General features: G+C 37.4%; 1 protein-coding gene and 1 pseudogene across 4 annotated transcripts in view; one reads left to right on the top strand and one right to left on the bottom strand.

Annotated features, from left to right (window-relative positions):
* The window catches only part of ASH1L (ASH1 like histone lysine methyltransferase), a 230,349-nt gene that overhangs the window by 159,046 nt on the left and 46,355 nt on the right, over positions 1-24,948 (top strand). For all 4 annotated transcript variants that reach the window (XM_036015489.1, XM_028503256.2, XM_036015487.1 and 1 more), the window contains one exon: positions 8,580-8,674. In XM_036015489.1, the coding sequence (XP_035871382.1) occupies positions 8,580-8,674 (95 nt within the window). The remainder of the gene's footprint in view (positions 1-8,579; positions 8,675-24,948) is intronic.
* On the bottom strand, positions 1,490-6,138 carry LOC114489071 (annotated as a pseudogene).

The following is a 24,948-nucleotide window of genomic DNA, read 5'->3' as shown; positions in this document are numbered from 1 at the left end:
ACATCTTCAGCAGGGTAGTTATGATAATAGTATTTTAAAACAGCTAACAGGGAAACAACGAAGAGATATTCTAGGCAGAAAGAGGCTAAATTCAAGTTATTCAGAAATGGATTAAATTGTGGTTATAGAACCAGTGTCAAGTCTCAGTTGTGTCACTTACTTGTTATATAAATTGTAAATTTGGGCATGTTACATATGGTGCCATTTTATTGTGGTGAGAACATTTAAGATCCACTCTGTTGGCAAATTTCAGACATGTCACACAGTATTGTTAACCAGTAGTTACTATGCTACATATTACACCCCCAGGAATTATTTATAACTGGAAGTTTGTACCTTTTGACTACCCTCACTCATTTCACCAGCCCCCAGCACCTCCCTCTGGCAACCACCAACTATTCTCTGTACCTGTGAGTTAGGTTTTTGGGGTTTTTTGAGTCCACATATATGTGAGTTCAAGCAGTATTTGTCTTCTTCTGTTTCATTTATCTCACTTAGTATAATGCCCTCAAGGTTCTTCATCAATCTGCAAATGATAGGATTTCCTTCTACTTTTATGGCTAAACATTTTGTGTATACACACACACACACACACCCCCCCCATATCTTCCTTATCCATCCATTTATTGACAACAACCTATATTGTCAACATAGGTTGTTTCCATGTCTTGTCTATTGTAAATAATGAACAGGGGGGTGCAGATATCTTTTCGTGTTAGTGTTTTGCTTTTCTTGGAATAAGTTCTCAAAAGTGAAATTGTTAGATCATATGATAGTTTTACTTATAATTTTTTATAGAAACCCCCATAAGTTTTCTTTTATTTTAATTGTATTGATTTATTTTTTATTTTGAGAGAGAAAGAAACATCAACTTACTGTTCCACTTATCCATGCAGTCATTGGTTGATTGTTGTATGTGCTTTGACCAGGAATCAAACTCACAACCTTGGCACATCGGGATGATACTCTAACCAACTGAACTACCCCACCAAGGCCATCTCTTCAGTGGGTGTACCAATTTACATTTCCACAAATAGTGCACAAAACTCCCTTTTCTCCACCTCACCAACCCTTGTTATTTCTTTTCTTTTTGATAATAGCCATTCTAACAGGTGTGAGGTGATATCTCATTGTGGTTCTGATTTGCATTTCCCCAGTGATTAAAGATGTCGAGCACCATTTCATATACCGGTTGACATTCTGTATATCTTCTTGGAAAGATGTCCATTAAGATCCTCTGCCCATGTTTTAATCAAATTGTTGTCTTATCAAGCTGTGTGAGTTCTTTATTTTGGTTATTAAGCCTTTATCAGATATGACTTGCATATATTTCCTCCCATTCAGTCGTTTGCTTTTTCATTTTCTTGATGGTTTCCTTTGCTTTGTAGAAGCTTTTTAGTCTGATGTCGTCCCACTTGTTTATTTTAGCTTTTTTTTTTTTTTTTTTGCTTCTGGTGTCAAACAGAAAACATCATCACCAAGACAAATGTCAAGGAGCTTTACCCCCAATGTCATCTTCTAGGAGTTTTATGGTTTCCGATCTTATGTTCAAGTCTTCATTCTATTTGAAGTTTATTTTTTTATATATTAAAAGATCTATGCTAAATTTCTTTTTCTTCTGAATCCAGATGAAAGGAATTACGAAAACAATATTTCATTTCTTAAAGGTCACCTATAAATCCAACTACCGTACTTTTCGGACTGTAAGACACACTCTCCCCACCCCCAAATTTGGGAGGAATAATGGTTGTTAATGCTGCTGTTGACTTCTGTTTACATTTACATTGGTGAAATATTATTTATGTTATTAAATATTTTACCACATTTATTGCTTCAAAATTTTTTTTTCTATTTTTCTCCTCTAAAACCTAGGTGTGTCTTAATGGTCCGGAAAACACGGTGATTTTTTTTTCTTTCACTACTCCTATAACATATCATCCATTGTCTCTTATTTCATAGTTTTTATATCTTAATGACTATTAACATAGGTAGCAAGGTTTGTAAATGAATAGTATTATGACAAGTGTTTCTTTTGAATTTTTAGGTCTTTAAAGATTTTTCTTTGATGAAAAATCTCTTTGCCTGACTTTGTTTTGTGTTGTAATGTTTTACCATTTTTGCCTTTAGCTACTATAACAAAGATTGTAGAATTATCACGATTTTAGTGGCTATTAGCTGAAAATAAATACAGGTTACTGGGAATAGGATTTCATTTGCATTTTTAATTTCAACTACACTTGCAAAACTGCTTTTGTCACAAAGTGACTTGAAATTTTACTACATATTCTAATCTGTGGGTTATTCCCAAGTTGTTTCTGACCCACTTACTATAAACATTGCCTAGCTAATTTTCTAGTATTTAGACCTTATGAGTCATTTCTGTAATCAACCAACAATAAAAATGAACTTAAGCTTAATGAAGTTTATTTTTTTAAAAAAGACTATTGACAAAAATATGTATATAAAATTCCAGAAGAAGTTTTGCAAGCAAATTCAGGCTTTTAAAGAAGTACTCTTCATGTGAAAAATATAATAAGTGAATTTCAGTGAAAAAGACACACACACACACACACGAATACCAAGTTTACATTTGTCTGTTCTAGGTGGGAAGAGCAGTTTTTCTCACATGATTATATTCACAAAGATTATAACATCACATCTCTTGGTATAATAGCATTGCAAAAATTAGGAACAGAATTGTTAGAGAGTCACTAATTTATCCATAATGGCTGTCATGCTAGGTGTCAAAGTTTTATTTTCACAGTCACTCTTTGTCGTTCCCTTTCCCTCTAAGGTGGAGATTTTACTCCATAAATTTTTTAGTGATTTTCTGATTCAGTATCATTAACTGTGATGTTTATTTGACCAGTTTTGTTTATATATATTTAATATACAATATTAATGAATACCCAGAGGTCTTGTGTTTTATTACTACATCTAGAACAAAGGCCTCAGAATCAGCTTTTGCTTGGAAACATTTATAAAAGTTTTAACTTACTTTTATGTGTCAAAAGTATATTATTGCCCTTACCAATTCACCTGTGAACATCAGGAACCAAAAGCCTTCCAACGTACCTCCAAGTTTCACATGGAACACCAGTAACTGTATTGGAATCCCCTTTCTGTAAGCTCCCCAGATTTGTCAGTGTTCCTGACCTGCTAAGAAGTGACATTACTTACTCCCTTTATTATGGGATTTTAAAACCATAGAACAGATAGCAGTCCAGTTTCCTAAGAGGATTTTATAGTTACCATTACATTTGTGAAATGTGCTTCTTTTGCATATTACTGATCTTGTCATGCAAAATGAAATGACATTCTTTATGGTTTCCAATTTGGTTGATACAGTAATACATATTATTGAGCCTCCAGATTTAACTACTACATGGTCATAAAAAGTTTAGGAACTATGAGATAATAGAAAATATACATAGTATTACTTTCTGCCTCTAGTTCCTCACACAAAGTTCCTAAAGTGTTCTAAGTGACAAGAACACTAGGAACATCTCTTTATTTTTTTCATTTCAATTGTATCAGTGTATTGCTGATTTTGGTTTTCCCCTTAGTTCCCTATATTAAAATGATGAGTTTCTCAGTAGCAGGTACAGTAGCTTTTAAAGAGAACTTGGGCAAAATATAATGGAAACCATAAATAACCAGAAAGTAAATGAAGCAAAATTGTGTAGCATGATGTTTGCCCAAAAGTAATATCCTTCCATAAATTTTTACATTCTTTTTTAAGGATTCTATTTATTTAGTTTTATTTTTTTAATATTTTATTTATTTTTAGAGAGAAGAGAGGGAGGGAGAGGGAGAGAAACATCAATGTGTGAGAGAATTATCAGTTACCTCTTGCAGGCCTGGAACTGGGGATCTGGCCTGCAACCCAGGCATGTTGCCTGACATAGAATCGAACTGGCAGCCTCTTGGTTCGCAGGCCAGTGCTCAGTCCACTAAGCCACATCAGCCAGAGCTGGTTTTATTTTATTTTTTTTAATTTATTTATTTTTTAATTTTAATCATTGTTCAAGTACAGTTTTTTCCCTTCTACTCCCATTCGGTTTTATTTTTTAAACAATATCTTTTAGGTGATTCATTTCTTCATGTTCATAGGCAAATTCTTCTTAACTATCAATCCTTTTGAGTCAACCAACCATATCATTTTTATAGCTTTCTCCTTTGGTAAATCTTGTTTTTTCATGGCCATATCAGTCAGATGTACAATCCCTGAGGCAGCCTCATCAGCTCTGTGAAATACTATTGTTGACCAGACAGTTTGTTCTTGGTTATTGCAAGGACACCTACAGCTATAACAGATGCTGTTCCTTGAGTAACATCACTGAATGTGAATTAAGTAACATCATCGAACTGGTTTTGATACTTGTTGAGAAGACAAAATGCATTTATATTGGTGAAATCTTCAAACTGAGTAACACAATCCATGCCATACTTGGAAGAAACTACCTTCATGAATTCATCAAAAAAAAAAAAAAAACAAACATCATATTCAGGACCTCTCACTCTTCTCTGCCGTCATCCAGTGTACTTGAACTCCTCATTTTATCTTTTAACATCCAGAGTGACAGGCAGATATTCTTGAGGATTCATCCCTTCACACGCTATATACAGAGCCAGCTTATCCACAGGGATGCCCATTCCATTACAGCCAAGGTCTCCCAAGCCAAGAATATGCTCTCTATTGGTCACCCCTATAGCCTTGATGATACCTTCTGGCCATGCAGTAAAAAGTTGAAGCAATATGCCCTTTATCGTGGATACTAATAAAGAATTCTCTCAGCTTCTGAAATGCTAAGCTATATAGCTGTCAAGCCAGACCCATAGTGGGGGTATAAACACTAGGCATGAATTTCTCAATGTCAGACATAAGCACTCTATCCAAGAGTTTCTCATTTTTATTTTGAAAATCCATTAATAGAGGATACCTGTCAAAGTCAAAATTTTAGATGCTCAAAATTTTTAGTTACTCTAAGAACCTGGATACCCTGACTGATAAAGCAGGGTGACAACATTCCATGAATATTCCATTGTTGCCTGTCTTCCAGGTTAAAAGCCAAGTTCTTGTTGAAGTGGAGGTTCTACTTCACATGTCTTAGTCACAGTGATGGGTGTGGTGATGACAAGGGGGCTTCAGGCCCTGTGGTGAGTGTAAGGTGAGGTGGCGGGGTCTGGCCAGAGCCCTCTTGTTCTAATATTTGTCTTTGAGCCCATTTCTAACACAGGACTCCTAAAATCCTTAGAAATTCCTAACTGGTAAGAATACTAGGAGCACCTTTTATTTTGATGAGGTGAGTTTGAGTGGGATCCTGGGTTGGGGCTGGTCACCAGACAGATCAAGCCCTGATTAGAAGCTTGGAATTTTCAACCCCACTCCCCATCCTCCAAAGCGGGTGGAGTTAATAATCAGTCATTCCTGCATGAGGAAGCCTTCATAAAATCCCCATAATCCAGGGTTCAAAGAGTTTCCAGGTTGGTGAACAGGTAGAAGTATGGGGAGAACGACATACCCAGAGAAGGCATGCAAGCTCCATGCCTCTTCCCTCGTACCTTGCTTTACACATCTCTTCAGTCTGGATGTTCATCTGTATCCTTATCATATCCTTTTGTAAACTATTAAACATAAGTAAGTGTTTCCCTTGAGTTTTGTGAGCTACCCTAGCAATTAATCAAACTTGAGGGAGGGGATCATAGTAACCTCTGATTTTTAGTCAAATTCAACATATGTTATGGGTATCCTGGGGACATACTACTTGTGATTTGGATCTGAAGTAGAGTAGGGATAGTCTTGTGGGATTGAGCCCTTATCCTAGGATCTGACACTATGTACAGATAGTATTAGAATTGAGTTAAATTGTAGGACACCCAGCTGGTGTCACAGAGAATTGCTTGGGAGCAGGTAAACCTCCAAACATTTGGTGACCACAAGTATCAGAAATGAACAAAAAAACTGGCCTGTTTCTCTAAATAAGAACATAAAAAGCACTTTACATTATATATAATATTCTGAATAATTTTCTAGGTAGGCCAACTACTGTGTATCTTTTTATTTATTTGTTTTTAGAGAAGGGAAGAAAGGAAGGAGAGAAACATTGATGTGTGGTTTCCATTTGATCACCCCTTACTGGAGACCTGGCCTGCAATCTAGGCATGTGCTCTGACTGGAAACTGAACCAGCGGCCCTTTGGTTCGCAGTCCCATGTTCAGTCCCCTGGGCCACACCAGCCAGAGCTAATGTATATCTTTTTTTAACGGAAATTTTATTAAGTTTTCGTGTAGGCTTATAATCTATATTAAAAACTTTGACAAGATATTTTTTCTAAATTTAAGGCATTTGGAATAATATTCCAGTTAAAGGTGTTTTATTTCAGTTTGTACAAGTATATCCTTTTAACTTGAGTAATTATAGAAAGATGAAGATGAAAGAAAAGGTCTTTAGCATACATTTATTAAAAGCACAGTTATTTCCCAGAGTTAAATCAGTTCAGTCATAGCTAATTTTTAATTTACTGGTCTTTAGTTAAGCAGTCTACTTTCACAAAATCATTTGCTTTCTGGCTTAAAATGTCTTGGAAATTATAACTCTGTCCCATTTTTACAATATGACAGGTATCTGTTTGAAGTGAGGCTGTTGTTAGCTAATACAGGGAAATCTGTACCCGTAAATCTATTTCAAGTAGCATCACTAGTCAAAAATAACTGCTGCAGTTATTTACTAAGGCCATATTGATGTTTCTTCCAGCACTCTCAGTTTTTGCTTATAGCTGTGGCTTTTAGGCAATCGTATGATAAAAAATCAGAAACCACCTTTAGATGATAAGAGTAAATGACTTTGGTTAACCTATTATAATTACTAATAACATCATATGAATGGAAATGGAATAATTTTTAAATCATTCATAAAGATATAACCAAAAGTTAACTCAGAGAATGAAGGCATATTATAGAAATTGAAGGCACTGACAATTCTCCAGACCCTTCTAACACATCCAATAAAATGTGTGTTTTGATTATCACCAACTGACAGGGGTAATCAAACCCAGGGAAAAATATCATTCTTGATAAAGAGGGTGAAGTTTTGATAGTTGTTCCAGCCTAGTATAGGAACATTAATACACTTTCTCCAACTTTAAAAGTACACAGTAGCTAGCACATATTCACATTAGTAAAATATCACAAAAATAAAAATAATACACTCTTAATCCTCACCTGAGGACATGCTTATTGATTCTAGAGAGAGGTTAAAGAAGGGAGACAGGGAGAGAGACACTGATTGCTTGCCTCTTAACCTGCAACCCAGGCACGTGCCCCTATTGGAAATCATAGCCCTTCCATTTATTTGACAGTACTCCATGCAACTGAGCCACACAGGCTAGGGCAAATATTACTTAAATTTAGTTAACCTAAAGAACTTCATTTTGATTTGCAGAATCTTCTAATATTGTGTGTTTGACAGACAGGATAGCTGTTACAATAGTGATATGAGCATTAAATCTGTAACCTGCCAGAAATCCCCTCATTTCCTGTTTCATAAGGTGTGGGAGCAAGCCCTTGGTGTGTCTCAGCAGCTTCTGGTAAACTTTAAACATAGTTTGAGTATAGAAGGTATAAGGCGTCTCTCTCATTCTTGTTCAGTTGTTCTAAATGATTTCTCCACGATTTAGTTGTAATTCGAGATTGGTCCTGGGAGTAGGTTAGTGTGGCTTCCATGTACTCCTCCGCCATCTTCTAAAGAGAACAGTAATTATATAGGAGTTGAGCAAGAAACCGAAGGTTTGTTTGTTTGTTTGTTTGTTTAGAGAGGGAGGGAGGGGGAGACAGAAACATCAATGTGCGGTGCGGTTGCTGGGGGTCATGGCCTGCAACCCAGGCATGTACCCTGACTGGGAATCGAACCCGTGACACCCTGGTTCACAGCCCATGCCCAACCCACCGAGCTACGCCAGCCAGGGTGAAACTGAGGTTTTCATTTTGAATCTCCTTACCTTAAAATTAAGGTAAGTCACCTAATCTCATAGAGCATTTGTTTTCACATTTCCTCTTGCCTACTTCACAGGATTAATATAAATGATAATATGTGAAAGTACTTTATAAACTATAAATTGCTAATAAAATACAAGGTAATCATGGTCAGATATGAAATTGAGATTTCTTCTGCAAAACTGTTGGAGAAGGCTAACAAGCCTCTTTCTATGAAAGTACTTGGTATCTATCCCCTAAAAAATAGACATTTAAAACTTAAGCCATTGGCCCTGGATAGTGTGTCTCGTTGGATTGAATGCAGGTCTGCAAACCAAAAGGTAGCCAGTTCGATTCCCAGTCAGGGAACATGTCTAGGTTGAGGGCCAGGTCCCTAGTTGGGGGTGTGTGAGAGGCAACTGATGGGTGTATCCCTCATTGATGTTTCTCTCCCTCTCTTTCTCCCTCCTTTCCCTTCTCTCTAAAAATAAATTAATAAAATCTTTTTTAAAATGTTCCTGATAGAATAATCTGTTTTCTACATATGACCACAGGAGAAAATGTTACTACCTCTGACTATATATGTGTGTTTTTTTTTATCATAGCCCAAAGAGCCGATTGATTCAGTTAAAGAAAGAGAAGCTGGAATACTCTCCAGGAGAGCATGAATATGGGTTATTCCCAGCCCCCATTCATGTTGGTGAGTATCGGTATACACAATGTGTTGTTGAGAAAAAAATGGTATTTCTTGAGTTTGGGTGAAATGCTTTTGCGTTCTTGTTATGTATCTGCAAGGTGGTCAAGCTTGTTTCTTTACCATTTAATTTATACTTACTGTGAAGAATTCTGTAAACTTTTTACTATCTAGGAGTCAAAAGAGACATAAATCTTACTCACTGGAGTTTCAATAAACAACACTTTATCTGTAGCATTTGATTCCCTGAGTAGGTCATCTAGGAAAGCCCCACTATTCATCAGTTCAGTTTCAAATGTTTTCCATGTCCAAAAGACTTGAGATGATTTATGGATATGTAATAATCAAAGTAAGAAGTCCTCCCGCTTCTCCTGATCATTTATCTGCTTGAAAATTCAGCAAGATTTATCTTTCTTTGGGGCGGGGGCGGTGAGAAAATGTCAAGACTTTGCTTCACATTTAGGTAATAGTACCTTCTAACATCCTGCTGTGAAGCTTATCAGGTAAGTAGAAAGTACCTAGAAGTCATTCTTACTTTTTCTGTTTTTGATGGACACCAGTCCATCTCCAAGTTTTATTATTTCCATCCTTGAAATATAACCTAGTCTTTCCAAATTCCATTGCCATCACTCAAGTCCAAATACACCAGTATTACCTTTTGATTGGGCTACTGCAATATGCAGTAGCCTTCTACCGGCTCTGTCCACTTCCATTCTTATTCCCTTCTAATCCACTCTCCACACAGTTATAAAATGATTTTATAACTTAAACAGATCAAACCATTCAGTGGCTGACCATTGGAGTAAACTACAAACCCCTTATTCTGACTTTTAAAAATGACCTGGCCCCTCACTACACATTACTCCGTATATTTCTGTTCCTGTCTTTTCCTTATTAGCTATATTATGTCATGCTAGTCTTCTTTCAAATTGTAGAACAAAGCAAGCTCTTTTCCACCAAGAGTATTGTTATACTTATTATTCCCCTTTCCTGAAAATCTCTTCTTCAGACTCTTGTCACAATTGGTTTCCTCTCATCCTTTAAGGATGAGCTTAATGTCAATATCAGCCTAAATATCATTTTCTTTAAAATTGTTTAATTATTTTCCTGATTGTCCCACCAAAGAAGGTCCCTCCCTTTATTTTACATCACAGGACCCCGTTTTTCTTCTTTTAATCTATAATTACTGTATTTGTTTACTCCTTTGTTATCCGTCTCCTACATTATAAGCTCCATGTGTACAGGCTCATTTGTCTTTCTTATTCTCCTTTGATTTCCCAGTGCATAATACATAACAGAAGTTTAACAATTATTTGTTTGATAAATGAAAGAAAAAGAGGAGAAATTACATTAAATTGATGAATATAGATGACAGTTTTTTCTCAAGAACAACTAACTTACTTGTGCAGTATCTCCTATGCTTTGTAATGTTCTCTTCAACTATGACTCTAGAACTCTTCTCTGGGTTATGGTTTGCTAATCCCCTTTTTTCTCTCTAGAGGGCCCAGCACCAGGAGGGTATCTGAAGCAGCAAGTTTAGATAAGTTTTGCAATAAAGATTAGTTACTGTGTATTGTATGACTGGACAATAGTATAATGACAACATAGAGTCACAAGACTTAATTCTCAGTTAGTTAACTATGCTACTGTTCACTTAATGAAGATAAGAGTTAAGTTTTATATTCTATAGACGTATTGCCAAAAGTTTCTTGAAAGAAGCTTTTGTTTTTGTTATGAGATCATATCAGTGGAAGCAGATTCTTAGCAGATTTAGCTGTCTCCCAAAACCTGCTAATGATAAACAGGATTTGAAAATAAGAAGTAATTTAAAAGTCCTGTTAAAGGAAAACACACCCATTTTAGTCTTACTGGTTTTGTCTTGTTTGGGAAATTAGCTTAGATTCTTGGATAAAGCTCTATTTAAGGGGATGTAGGAGTCAGTTAATTCCACAGGAAGAGGAGGGAATTAATGATAGACTAATATTTCGGTCATGTTTCTGGCATGAATAGTGGTTAAGAGATCCAGAATAGAAATTTCTCACTTTAAATAAAGATTTTTATCCCTGAATCCTCACTTTATCTCTCACTAAGACTAATTGTACCTAGTGGTTTACAAAGTGAATAAATAATGATAAAACGTATCCAAATAATGGCTCTTCTTTTTTTCCTGTGAAACAGGACTTTAAATTAGACTGTTACAGGATAAAATTATTTTTCTGGAAAGTGCTGTTGTGTTTTTCAAATAATTGTTTTACGATAGGATAGGGAGAGTGGCCCCTCCATTATTTCAGACACATCACTTAAAAATATCATGTAAACAAAGACTATGACTTTGAGTCAGCCAGACCTATGTTTATCTCTATCTTTACTACACTAGTTATATAAACAAAATTAAATGCATCTTACCAGTGATGAGGTCAGATTCAATTAATGGAAAGTAATATTTATTTTTAAATGTTTCATGAACTCACTTTTCATTATCATTACAAAATATATTTTATATACTAATTTATGAAAATGTTTTTATACCCTTAAATTTACAATCACCTGATTTTTTATGAGTGCCACAATGGTTCAATGAAGAAAAGCATGATATTTTCAACAAATGGTCCTGTGATAATTGGATATATGCGTACTCAGCATTTTTTATGTATATATTGAGGCTGCTTTTGGGCTGAATCGTGAGGATTAAATGATACTTATTTTGTACTTAACACAGAGTGAATATCCCTTCCCCTTGACTTACTATAATCACATACTCAAATGTCAGTCAGAACAGCAAAGCCATCCTACTCATTTCTACAAAACTGAGGTAAAAGTAGAAAGCATGAAATAATAAAGAATAGCAATAAGTAAAATACTAAGCAGAGCTTTGAAAAGAGCAACAAAATTCATGACTTCTAGCTGCACTGATCAAGAGAAAAATTGAAGAGAACACAAATTACCAGTGTCTATGCAATACTGTCATTAAGAGGCTAATGAAGGAACATCCTGAATAACTTTATGCCAGGACATTTAGCAATAAATACAGACAGTGGACAAATTCCTTTGAAAATACTGCTTAGAACTGATGTAAGATGAAATACAAGCCCTGGCTGGTGTGGTTCAGTGGATTGAGCACCAGCCTACAAACCGAAAGGTTGCCTTTCTTTTCTTTTATTTTTTTTAAGGATTTTTTTTTTTTTTTTTTTTTTTTAAGATTTTATTTATTTATTTTTAGAGAGGGAAGGGAGAAAGAAAGAGAGAGAAAGAGAGAAACATCAATGTGCGGTTGCTGGGGCCGTGGCCTGCAACCCAGGTATGTGTCCTGACTGAGAATCAAACCTGCATCACTTTGGTTCGCGGCCCGCACTCAATCTACTGAGCTACGCCAGCCAGGGAAAGGTTGCCTGTCTGATTCCTAGTCAGGACCATGCCTGTGTTGCAGGCCAGGCCCCATGTTTGGGGCATGCGAAAGGCAACCAGTCAATGTGTCTCTTGTACATTAATGTTTCTCACCTCTCTTCTCCCTCCCTTCTCCTCTCTCTAAGAATAAATAAATAAAATCTGAAAAAGAAAAAGAACATCTGAATAGCCTATATTATTTAAATAAATTGAATTCCTTACCAAATCCTTCACCTAAAAATTCTGGAACTAAAAGGCTATTCTTATGAATTCTGTTATTTAATTGAAAAAGAACTGACCAATCTTAAACACTTCAGAAAATAAGGGGAAAAAACTTCCCAACTTATTTTATTAGGCTAGTATAACCGTGATAGAAAACCTAACAAAGATTCAGGGGAAACAAATCAACTAATAGAAAAGGGTTTTTTAAAGGTTTTATTTATTTAGTTTTAGAGAGAGGGGAAGGGAAGGAGAAAAGGAGGGAGAGAAACATCAGTGTGTGGTCACCTCTCGTGCGCTCCCTACTGAGGACCTGGCCCATAACCCAGGCATGTGCCCTGACTAGGAATTGAACAGGTCAGGTGACCCTTTAGTTGATAGGCTGGGACTCAAATTACTGAGCTACACAAACCAAGGCAGAAAATTTCTTTTTGAACATATAGGCAAAAAAAACCCCCTTAAAACTAGAAAAGCATTTTCTTATTTTATAAAAGGCATCTACAGTTAACTTCATGCTTAACAGTGAGATATTGAATGCTTCCTCTTAAAAATGGAAAGAAAATGAAAATGTTCACTCTCTACTTCTCCTCAGCATTATTCTGGACATTCTAGCCAGTGCAGTAAGGCAAGATAATGAATGAAACTCATAGGATCAAAAAAGAACTAAAACTGTTTCTGTTTGTATATGACATGGTCATGTATGTAAAAAATCCAAAGACATGCACAAGAAGCTACTAAAACTAGTAGAAAGATTACTGAAAACAAAATTAGTATATAAAAATTGATTGTATTATTATAAAACCAAACATACTGTCATTATATGGTCCAACAATTGCGTTCTTAGTATTTATCCCAAGAAGCTGAAAACTTAGCTCTGTGCAATAACCTGCACATAGCTATTAATAGCAGCTTTATTCATAATTGCCAATATTTACAAGCAACCGAGATATCCTTCAGTAGATAAATGGATGAACAGTAGTATATCCAGAGAATATAATATTATTCACCAAAAGGAAATGAGCTATTAAACCTTGAAAAGACATTGAGGAACTTTAAATTTGTAATACTCAGTGAAAGAGGGAAATCTGGAAATGATACATACTGGATGATTTCAACTCTAGTATATTGTGGAAAAGACAAAACTGGAGACATTAATAAAATCAGTAGTTGCAGTGGTTTGGGGTGGAGGGAGAGATGAATGGGCAGAGCACAGAGGATTTTTAGAGCAGTGAAACTATTCTATGTAATACTATAATGATGGATACATGACATTATACATTTATCTAAAATCATAGAATATAAAACACCAAGAGTGAACCCTAATGTAAATTGTGGACTTTGAATGATAGTGATATGTTAGTATAGGTTCTTCAGTTGTTAACAAATGCAACGCTCTAGTGGAGGATGTTAATAATGCATATGTAGGATCCCAGGATATATGGAAAATCTGTATCTTTCTATTCAGTACTGCTTTGAACCTAAAAGTCTATTAAAAAAACATAATAGTGTAATAAAAGCTAAAATAATTAAAAATAAATTTATCTTAATATAATAAAAATATCTTAATTTTATAAAATAGGAAAGGTCTTTACACTAAAATGAAAATATTTGTCAGGAGAATTAAAGAAGACTTAAATGGAGAAATATGCCACATTTAGAGATTGGAAGTTTGTTATATTCAGTACAATGTGAATTATATTACCAGTAGGCTTTTCTGTAAAATTGATAAGCTAGTTCTAAAGTTTATGTGGAAATGTAAAGAACCTAGAATATAAAGGGTGATCTTTAAATAAAAAGTTTGGAAGATTTAAATGATCTGACTTCAAGTGTTACTGTAAAGCAGTTTAATTAAAACATGGTATTGACATTCAAATATGGAACAGCATAAATTGTCCAGCAATAGACCCACACATTTATGGTTATTTGATTTGTACACAGGCATCAAAGCAATGCAATAGAAAAAGTAATATTCTTTCAACAAATGATGCTGAAACAATAGAGTATTATAAAAATTAAACTTACATGCCTACCTCATACCATGCACATTTGACATGGATCACAGACCTAAACATAAAATATATAAGACTTCTGCAAAAAAGTATAGATAATATCTTCATGACCTATTTGTAATTATATGTTTCTTAGATAGACAGTAATAGCCATAAAAGAAAGTACTGATAAGTTATGCCTTGAAAAAATGTAAAAGCGTTCATCAAAGGACATCACTGCAAAAACAAAAAGACACAAACTAGAAGAACATGTTTACAAATTGTATGTATCCTGACTGTATAAAGAACTCCTACAAATGAATTTTTTTAAAAAGATGACCCAATTTCAAAATGAAGATTTTAGCCCTGGCTGGTACGGCTCAGTGGATTGAGTGCCGGCCTACAAACTGAAAGGTTGCTGGTTTGATTCACAGTCAGGGCACATTCCTGGGTTGCAGGCCAGGTCCCCATTAGGGGACCAGCAAGAGGCAACCACAGATTGATGTCTCTCCCTCTCTTTCTGTTTTCCTTCCCCTGTTTCTAAAACTAACTAAATAAAATCTTTTTAAAAATAAATGAAACAAAGATTTTAACACAGACTTCATTTAAAAATATATACACATGGCCCATAAATACATGAAAAACACTCAGCATCATAACCCATCAAGCAAATGCAAATTAAAAGTACAATGAGATTCCACAAACCTAGATTGCCTAAAATTAAAACTAGTACCAAATGTTAACACAACCAAAACGTTTTTAAATAGTTGTGGGAAAGTAAAATGGCATCACTTATTTTTTAAAGCTCTGTCAACTTTTGGAAAACTAAACGTATACCTATCAAAGAGAAATTAATACATATATCTGTAAAAATGTTCATAGTAGCTTGATTTATAATAGCTGTAAACTAGAGATAGCTCAGGTGTCCATTAATACAATGGATAAACAAACTCAGGTGTATTTATACAATGGATAAAAGGGGGGGTGACTTTATAATCGACATACTTCCATTTTATAGAAGATAAAGTAGGTGAACTTTTCCCTGTTCCAGTAAGTATGAGTAAAACATTATAAGGTCTTACTGAAATATTATATATCACATATAAAAACATAAGGCTATGAAAGGTTGAAAGAAGAGGGCCAACCATCCAAGGACCTCAGGACTGAAGAACTTCATAGTGATAAGTTCTCTAGGTTTTCTTTCTGTCTTACATATCCCAAACTTGAAACTAAAAAGCTGACAACCTGTAAGATACTGTAGACAATATTCTCCAAACTCTAGCCAAACATCACAGAAAAAAAATTTACCCTAGCCACACTCATGCCAGCAAATGCTCAATGGGTATCCTCAACTTTCATCCCCACCTGGCAGCAATAAGGTGTCCTACCCCCTACTCGCCTAATGTCAGAGGAGGTCTAGTACAGTGTCAGGACTTTTTACCATCATCCAATAGTGACGTGGCCACCCCCACCAGTCAGTAGCACTAACAAGGAGCCTCCCCCAGCCCACCAACACTCAGGTTTCTGTGGAGAACTCCAACTGGCAGTAACAAGATAGCTGCAGCGGTTTTGCAAAAAGCCAGCCAAAATAGGTTTTTATACAATCCAGAATCTTGTAAGACATGTATCTGTTTGATTTAAAAACCATATTTCATACCAAGAACCAGTGAGATCTCAAAACAGATTTTAAAAGGCAGTTAATAACTGTCTGGCCAATGGGGGCATAGGTAGATACCCTTTGCCTCCTTGAACAACCAAAAGAAGGACAACAACAAATTTAAACACAAAAACAACCAGAACTGCCAGAAAATCAAACTTCATGGAAGTCCGAAAACCAAGGTGTTAAAGAAGAAACATTCATGCAGACTGGTAGAAGGGGTGTAGATGGGCAGCCAAGGAAAAGAGAACTTGAAGCAAGGTGGCAGCTGGAGAACCAGCAAGTCCCACATTTGCATGTGGGTAAACCTGGGAGCAAGACAGACTGTGCAGTCCAGGGTGCCAGCATGCGGAAAAAAAGCCTCAAAAATATATGGCCATTAAAATCTGTCAGGGTTGCAGTGGCAGGAGAAACTCCCAACTTTACAGGAGAGTTCATTGGTGAGACCCACAGGGTCCTAGAACGTACACAAACCTACCCACCTGGGAATCTGCATCAGAAGGACCCAAGTTGCTTATGGGAAGCAGGTGAAGTGACTAAAAGCCATTGAGAACTGAGTAAGTAACATTGTTCCATTTTGGATCCCTCCCCCACATACAGCGCCACAATGAAGAGACGTGGGTTGCCCTGCCCTGGTAAATACCTAAGGCTCTGCCCCTTGCAACGTACCAGCTGCCCCAAGACAAAAAAAAAAAAATATGGCCAAATTGAAAGAACAGATCAAAACTCCACAAACAGAACTAAGCAGTGAAGCGATAGCCAACCTATCAGATGCAGAGTTCGAAACACTGATAATCAGGATGCTCACAAAAATGGTTGAGTATGGTTGAAAATACAGGAAGAAGTGAAGGCTATACAAAGTGAAATAAAGGAAAATATACAGAGAACCAACAGTGAAGGTAAGGAAACCGGCACTCATATCAATGATTTGGAACAGAATGAAGAAATAAACATTCAACCAGAACAGAATGAAGAAACAACAAGGGACTTCCGGCAAGATGGAGGAATAGGTGGACGCATCGTACCTCCTCGCACAACCAAGAACAGAACCACAATAATTTACAACAACGATTTGCAGTCATAATATCAGAACTGTCAGAGGATTTATCTAAATGGAAGTTGGACAGCCAAGAAGTTGAAGTAGACCCGTACATCCAGACTGGTAGGGGACGACGAGCCCAGCGGGCGGGCGCGGGGCTGGCGCAGGGCGCAGGTGCAGGTGCGCGTAGGTCGGGGGAAATTTGGCGCAAAATCGGCGCGACAGCAATCCGGGGCGCCAGAGCGCAGCGGTGTAGCGGTGATCCCTGAGTACGCAAGCAGCGGCTGGGAGAATCAGTGGGGCAGCGATTGTGGACCAGGGCAGAGCTCACGGCCCAGAAGCCCAGGGAAGTGTCTGACTCCAGGAGAACGGAAGAGTCGCCATTGATCCCTCCTGTCCCCGCTCCCGCCCCTACCCCCACATATAACGTCACAATCTAGCGACTGGGGCGCCCAGCCCCGGTGAACACCTAAGGCTCCACCCCCTACCACAACAAGAGCGACCAGACCGGAGAAAAAATAAATAAGTAAAATAATAGGAGAGATAGGGAAAGACATAAGACATGTTTCCAGTAGAACAGATCAGTCCCCCAAGACTCATCCTTTTGAGTGACCAAGAAATAGCCAATCTATCAGATGCACGGTTCAAAACAGTGGTAATCAGGAAGCTCACAGAACTGGTTGATTTTGGATCCAAATTACATGAAAAAATGCAGATTACCATAAAAGGGATGCAGGAAGACACACGGAGGAGAGCCAATTGTGAAAGGAAGGATTCTGAGTCTCAAAACAACACAGTGGACCAGAAGGAAGATAGAATCAACCAAGCAGGAGAGCATGATGAAATAAGAATTCAAAACATCGAAGAAAAGCTTAAGACCATCGAGGACACCTTTAAACGTTCCAATATCCGAATTATAGGGGTACCAGAAGAGGAGGACCAACAAGTGGAAAAGTTATTTGAACAAATAATAAAGGAGAACTTCCCCAAACTGGCAAAGGGAACAGTCTTCCAAGAAATCCAAGGAGCGCAGAGAGCCCCAAAGAAGTTGGACCCAAGAAGAAACACACCAAGGCACATCATAATTACATTAGCCAAGGTAAAAACGAAGGAGAGAATCCTAGAAGCAGCAAGAGATAAGGGGACAGTCACCTACAAAGGAGTTCCCATCAGACTGTCAGCTGATTTCTCCAAAGAGACCTTACAGGCAAGAACGGGCTGGAAAGAAATATTCCAAGTCATGAAAGACAAGGACCTACATCCCAGATTGCTCTATCCAGCAAAGCTCTCATTTAGAATGGAAGAGAAGATAAAGTGCTTTTCAGATAAGGTCAAATTAAAGGAGTTCATCATCACCAAGTCCTTACTTTATGAAATGCTAAAGGGACTTATCTAAGAAAAGAAGATAAAGAAAAGACATGTATAGTAAAAGGACAGCAAACTCACAATTATTAACAACCACACCTAAAGCAAAACCAAAAGAAACTAAGTAAACAACTAGAATAGGAACAGAACCACAGAAATAGAGGGCACAAGGGCGGGGGGCTAGCAGTAGGGGTGGGAGGAGGAGAGAGGGGGAAAAGGTATAGAGAATAAGTAGCATAGAATGTAGGTTGAAAATAGATAGGGGGAGGGCAAGAATAGTATGGGAAATGTAGAAGCTAAAGAACTCATAAGTATGACACATGGACATGGACTAAAGGGGGGGAATGTGGGTGGGAGAGGGGGCACAGGGTGGAAGGGGGTGAAGGGGGAAATGGGACAACTGTAATAGCATAATCAATAAAATATATTAATAAAAAAATGAAGAAACAAGAGTTAATAAAAATGAGGAGTGACTTCGGAACCTCCAGGACAACTTGAAACATTCCAACATCCAAATCATAGGGATGCCAGAAGGAGAAGAGGAAGAGCAAGAAGTTGAAAACTTATTTGAAAAAATAATGGAGAATTTCTCCAATCTGGCAAAGGAAATAGACTTCCAAGAAGTCCAGGAAGCTCAGAGAGTCCCCAAGAAGGGGACCCAAGGAGAAACACACACCAATGCACATCGTAATTACATTAGCCAACATTAAAGATAAGAGAATCTTAAAAGCAGCAAGAGAAAAGGACACAGTTACCTGCAAAGGAGTTCCCATAAGACTGTCAGCTGATTTCTCAGAATAAACCTCTAGGCAAAAAAAGCCTTTAAAGTGGTATTCACAGTCATGAAAGGCAAAGACTCACATCCAAGATTACTCTATCCAGCAAAGCTGTTATTTAGAATGGAAGGGCAGATAAAGTGCTTCCCAGTTAAAGTCAAGTTGAAGGAGTTCATCATCACCAAGCCCTTATTAAATGAAATGTTAAATGGACTTGTGTAAGAAAAAGTAGATGATCAAAATGATGAATAGTAACATGACAGTAAACTCACAAGTGTCAACGACTGAACCTAAAAAACAAAACTAAAGAAATAACTAGAACAGGAACAAAATCAGAAATGGAGATCTTATGAAGGGTTATGAGCGGGGAGGGGTCAGGGGAGATGGGGAAAAGGTACAGGGAATAAAGCATAAATGTAGGTACAAGATAGACTGGGAGGTTAAAAATAGTATGAGAAATGGTGAAGCCAAAGAACTTATATGTACGACCCATGGACATAAACTTAAGGTGGGATTGATGCTGGTAGGAGTGGGAGTGCAGGATAAAGGGGAGAAAAAATCAGGACATCCAACATATGTCAACACCAAGATGTTTGAATTGTCTGACAATTATGTTAAAGCAGTAAAGATTTTTTAAACACTTCAACAAGTAATTATGCACATGCTTGAAGTATGAAAAAACAGAAAAGCCTCAGCAAATAGAAGGTAGAAAAAACAAATAGGAATTTTTAAATTGAAAGGTGCAGCCCTGACTGGTGTGGGTCAGGGGGTTGACAGTCATCCAGCAAACCTAAAGGTCACCAGTTCAATTCCCAGTCAGTGCACATACCTGGGTTGCAGGCCATGTCCCTGGTTGGTGGCCTGAGAGGCAGCCAGTCCCTGTCTCTCTCACACACTGATGTTCCTCTCTCTAAAAATAAGTAAATCTTCAAAAAAGTGAGAGGGAGGGAGGAAAAGAAATAAAGGGGAAGAGAATGGGGGAAGGAAGGAACAAATGAAGGAAGAAAGATGCAGTAACTAATAAATCTCAGGGATGGACTAGACAGCAGAATAAGGAGACACAGGAAGAATTAGTGGATGGATGATATAATATCACCCAGTCAGAACAAAAGAGAAAATAGATTATTTTTTAAAAATCACTGGCTGTTGGATCATAACAAAAGAGCTAATATTTGTATTCTCAAACAGTGAGAGAGAAATGATTTCTTTCCTACAAGGGTAAAACAATTCAAATGACAGTGAGTTTCTCATCTGAATCTATGGAAGTGGCACATTTTTCAAGTGCTTAAAGGAAAGCCGTCAAACCAGAATCCTAATTCCAGTGAAAATACCCTTCAGGAATTCAGAGGGAATAAAAGCATTTGTAGATGAAGGATAACTTAGAGTTTGTTGCCAGCAGACTAAGTGTATGGGTAAAGAAAGTTCTCTAAACAGAAAAATAAAAAAAGGAACCTTAGAATATCAGGAAGTCAGGAAAGAATACAATAAGCAGAAATATGGGCATGTATAATATTCTTTCCTTTTCTTTTTCAGACTTCTAAGTAATTTTTAATGGATAAAAATTTTAACATTGCCATATGTTCTATATATATATAATTGATTATGCTATTACAGTTGTCCCATTCTCCCCCTTCACCCTCCTCCCCCCTGCCCACCTCCTCCCACCCACATTCCACCCCTTTAGTTTAGTTCATGTCCATGTGTCATAAGTTCTTTAGTTTCTACATTTCCCATACCATTCCTGCCCTCCCCGTCTATTTTCTACCTATTGTCTATGCTACTTATTCTCTATATCTTTTCCCCCTCTCTCCTCCTCCCCCTTCCCTGTTGCTAACCCTCCATGTGATCTCCATTTCTGTGGTTCCGCTTCTGTTCTCTTTGTTTGCTTTTGTTTTAGGTTTGGTTGTTACTAACTGTGAGTTTGATGTCTTTTTTTTACTGTCCATATTTTTTATCTTCTTTTTCTTAGATAAGTCCCTTTAACATTTTATATAATAAGGGCTTGGTGATGATGAACTCCTTACCTGACCTTATCTGAGAAGCACTTTATTTCCCCTTCCATTCTAAATGAAAGCTTTGCTGGATAGAGTATTCTTGGATATAGGTCCTTGCCTTACATGACTTGGAATACTTCTTTCCAGCCCCTTCTGCCTGTAAGGTCTCTTTTGAGAAATCAGCTGACAGTCTTATGGGAACTCCTTTGTAGGTAACTGCCCACTTATCTCTAGCTGCTTTTAGAATTCTCTCCTTCATTTTTATCTTGGGTAATGTAATTATGATGTGCCTTGACGTGTTCCTCCTTGGGTCCAACCTCTTTGGGACTCTCTGAGCATCCTGGACTTCCTGGAAGTCTATTTCCCTTGCCATATTGGAGAAGTTCTCCTTTATTATTTGTTCAAATAACTTTTCCACTTGTTGTGTTTCCTCTTCCCCTTCTGGTACCCCTACAATACGGATAGTGTAACATTTAAAGGTGTCCTGGAGATCCCTGAGCCTCTCCTCATTTTTTTGAATTCTTGTTTCTTCATTCTTTTCTGTTTGGTGGTTTCTTTCCTCCTTCTGGTCTCTTCCATTGATTTGAAACCCAGTTTTCTTTCCATCACTCTTGGTTCCATGTGCATTTTTCTTCATTTCACTTATTGTATCTGCATTTCTTCATCTAATTTATGACCAAAGTCCACCAATTTTGTTAGCATCCTGATCACTAGTGCTTTGAACTGTGCATCTGATAGATTGGCTGTTTCTCGGTTGCTTAAAAAAATTGGCTCTGGGGCTTTTAACTCTGTTTGAGCCATCTTTTTTATTTCATTTTTTTCCTTTGGTCTGGTTGTACCTGTTCCGTGTGAGGGGCGGAGCCTTAGGTGTTCACCAGGGTGGGGCACCTCAGTCTCTGGGTTGTGACACTGTATGTGGGGGCGGGGTCCGAGAGGGAACAATGGCGCCCGCTCCCACCAGGACTCCAGTCCCCCTTGCGGCTTCTCACAAGCAAACTGGTCCTCTCTGGTGCTGGCCCCCCGGGCTGGTGGGCTTATGCACTCTCTGGGACTCTGGGTTTCTCCAAGGAGCCTCATGTGAGGCTGAGAGAATCTCCCAGCCTCAACTTCCACAGGTGTTTTTAATCGGTGCCTTCAGGCATTGTTTCCTGGCGCTGGGTCCCTGGGTTGCTCGGTCTTTGTCGAGCTTCCCGTTTTTGCTTAGCTCTGCATGCGAATGTGCGGCTGCGGACAGCCAGTTGCCTTGCCAGCTGCCTTGCCCGTCTCACTGGGTCTGCTCGATGCCTCCCACACCCAGGGTCTGCCACCGGTCCTTTCGCTGCGGTCTGCTCCCTTCGTGCGCACTTCTGCCAGCCACTCATTTTTCCTACCGGTACCCCTTGATCCCTCTCTCTCCGTAGGGCTCTGCTTCCGCCCCTCCTTACTGGACTGGATGTATGGTATTCAGACTTCCGTTCGATTCATTTCTCTCTGTTCTGGTTGTTTTTTGTTTGTAAATTCTTGTTGTCCTTAGTTTTGGTTGCTCGTGGAGGTACCGTGTGACCCCCTATGCCTCCATCTTGGATCCTCTCCTTAACATTGCTATATATTCTTACAACTTATTGAGGCATAATTCACATACCCTACAGTTCACCTGTTTAAAGTAGACAGTAGTTTTGGTATACTACATTATTTTTTGAATTTATAGTCAAATATATATAACTTAAAATTCACATTTTGGCTATTTTTTAAATATTTTTTAATTTATTGACTTTGGGGGAATTGGGGAAGAAGAGAGAGAAACATCGGTTTGTTGTTCCACTTATTTATGTATTCATTGATTGATTCTTATGTGTACCCAAGATTGAACCTGCAACCTTGACCTATTGAGATGGCACTCTAACCAATTGAGCTACTCAGCCAGGGCCATTTTAGCTATTTTGAAGTGTAAGTTTCAGTGGCATTAAGTACATTAACCCCTATCCATCTCCAGAACTTTTTCATCATCCCAAACTGAATCTCTGTACCCATTAAATAATAATCCGCATGTTTCCTTCTTTCCCTAGCCCCTAGTAAGCATTGTTTTTGTTTCTATCTCTGTGAATTTCACTGTTTTAGGTGCCTCATATAGTGTAATCTTACAATATTTATCCTTTTATGTCTCCTTATTTCATTTAGCACAATAACGTCTTTAAGGTTCTTCTATGTTTTAGCATGTATGAGAATGTCGTTCCTTTTTTAATGCTGAATCATATTTGTGCGTGTGTATGCATACACAAACACAGATCACATTTTGTGTATTCATTCTTCCATTGATGAATATTGCTGTTGTTTCTGCATTTTTGCAGTTGTGAATAATGCTGCTAGAACATTGGCTTCTTATTCTCTTTTGAAGACTTCTTTCAATTTTTGTATGTATATACCCAGAAGTGGAATTGCTGGATCACATGATAAGATAGAAAGTATAGCATAGGGAATGTAGTCAGTAATATTGTAATAACTGTGTGGTGCCAGGAGGTTACTGAAAATATCAGGGGAAACACTTTATAAAGCATATGATTATCTAACCACTATGCTGTATGCCTGAAAATACTAAAAGATAATATTGAATATAAAAGAAAAGTCAAATGTTGTTATCTTCCTTTTGTAAGTGAATCAGGAGTCATTAGGTGAAACAATTCATTTTGCTTAAAATTTACATTTTTCTTCACATTTTTTTCCACAAATGTTTTCTAAATACTCTATATTGAATCATAGGTTCCTAGACTATGAAGAGAAATCATGCCCTATTATTTGCAAATATTACATAATTTACACTATGTTTAACTAGAATATTTTTCTGATTTTCTTAATGTTGACTTACAATTAAGGGTTTATCTTTCTTTATTTTCTAAATAAATCATTTGATGTTACTTTCTTGGTTATAGTGGCTCAGTGTTACCCAACTAACAGAACTGTCGACAAAATTCAGATATCCCACAATGTAAGGGGCTGACATTTGTGTTAGTAAGACTCCATCCATGTAGGTATTGAAGGTAGGCAGTTGTCTTTCAGAAATCCTGTAGAAAACATTCCTTCTCGGTTCAGCAATTGAAAGCAATGTGGCCATTATAGACTCTAAACTCAAGATGCCAGATAGGATTTCAAATCATTTTGTGCAATTCCTATTTAGTAATGCTTAAGTAACATCAATACTACATATGAATTCTAGATGACAAGTTCTGACTCTGCACTTACGGGGTCACATAAAGTAAAGATATTTTAAAGAACCTCCCTAAATCGCTTACCTTCATAATAGGAGGGAATAACTGCAGTGGGGTGCAGAATATGCTGTGGTCAGGTGCAGAATAAGACTTTTATTAGGGTTTTGAATGCTATATTAGGGTTCTCCATGGGAAGATATCACAGATATAATATATACTATGTAATATGTATTTAACATGCATTCCTTATAGAATTATGAGGAATTAACACACGTGATTATGGAGGCTCACTAGTGCCAAGATTTGCAGTCAGCAAACTGGAGCCTTAGGAGAGCCAGTGGCCTAAGTTCCAGTCTGAATATTGGCTGTCTTGCGATCCAGGAAGAGCCAGGAAAAACTGTTTTGAGTTCAGTCAGGCAGGAGAACTTCCCACTTAACTGTTTTTATTTTTCAGGCTTTCAGCTGAGTGGATGAGGCCCATCCACACTAGGGAAGGCAAATCTGCTTTACCCAGTCTACTAATACAAACTTTAATGTCATCCTGAAACATCCTCACATACATATTCAAAATAATGTTTTAACCAAATAGTCAAGTTGACACAGAATTAGCCATCACAAGTAGTTACTCCCTAGGGGCAAGCTAAAAAAATGTATGGATAATGTGCCTTCCTTGTTC

The sequence above is a fragment of the Phyllostomus discolor genome, chromosome 14, assembly GCF_004126475.2.
Source record: "Phyllostomus discolor isolate MPI-MPIP mPhyDis1 chromosome 14, mPhyDis1.pri.v3, whole genome shotgun sequence".
In the NCBI taxonomy this organism is placed as follows: Eukaryota; Metazoa; Chordata; class Mammalia; order Chiroptera; family Phyllostomidae; genus Phyllostomus; species Phyllostomus discolor.
The sequence above is the reverse complement of the archived record's forward strand: the minus strand, read 5'-3'. Positions and strand labels throughout refer to the sequence as shown.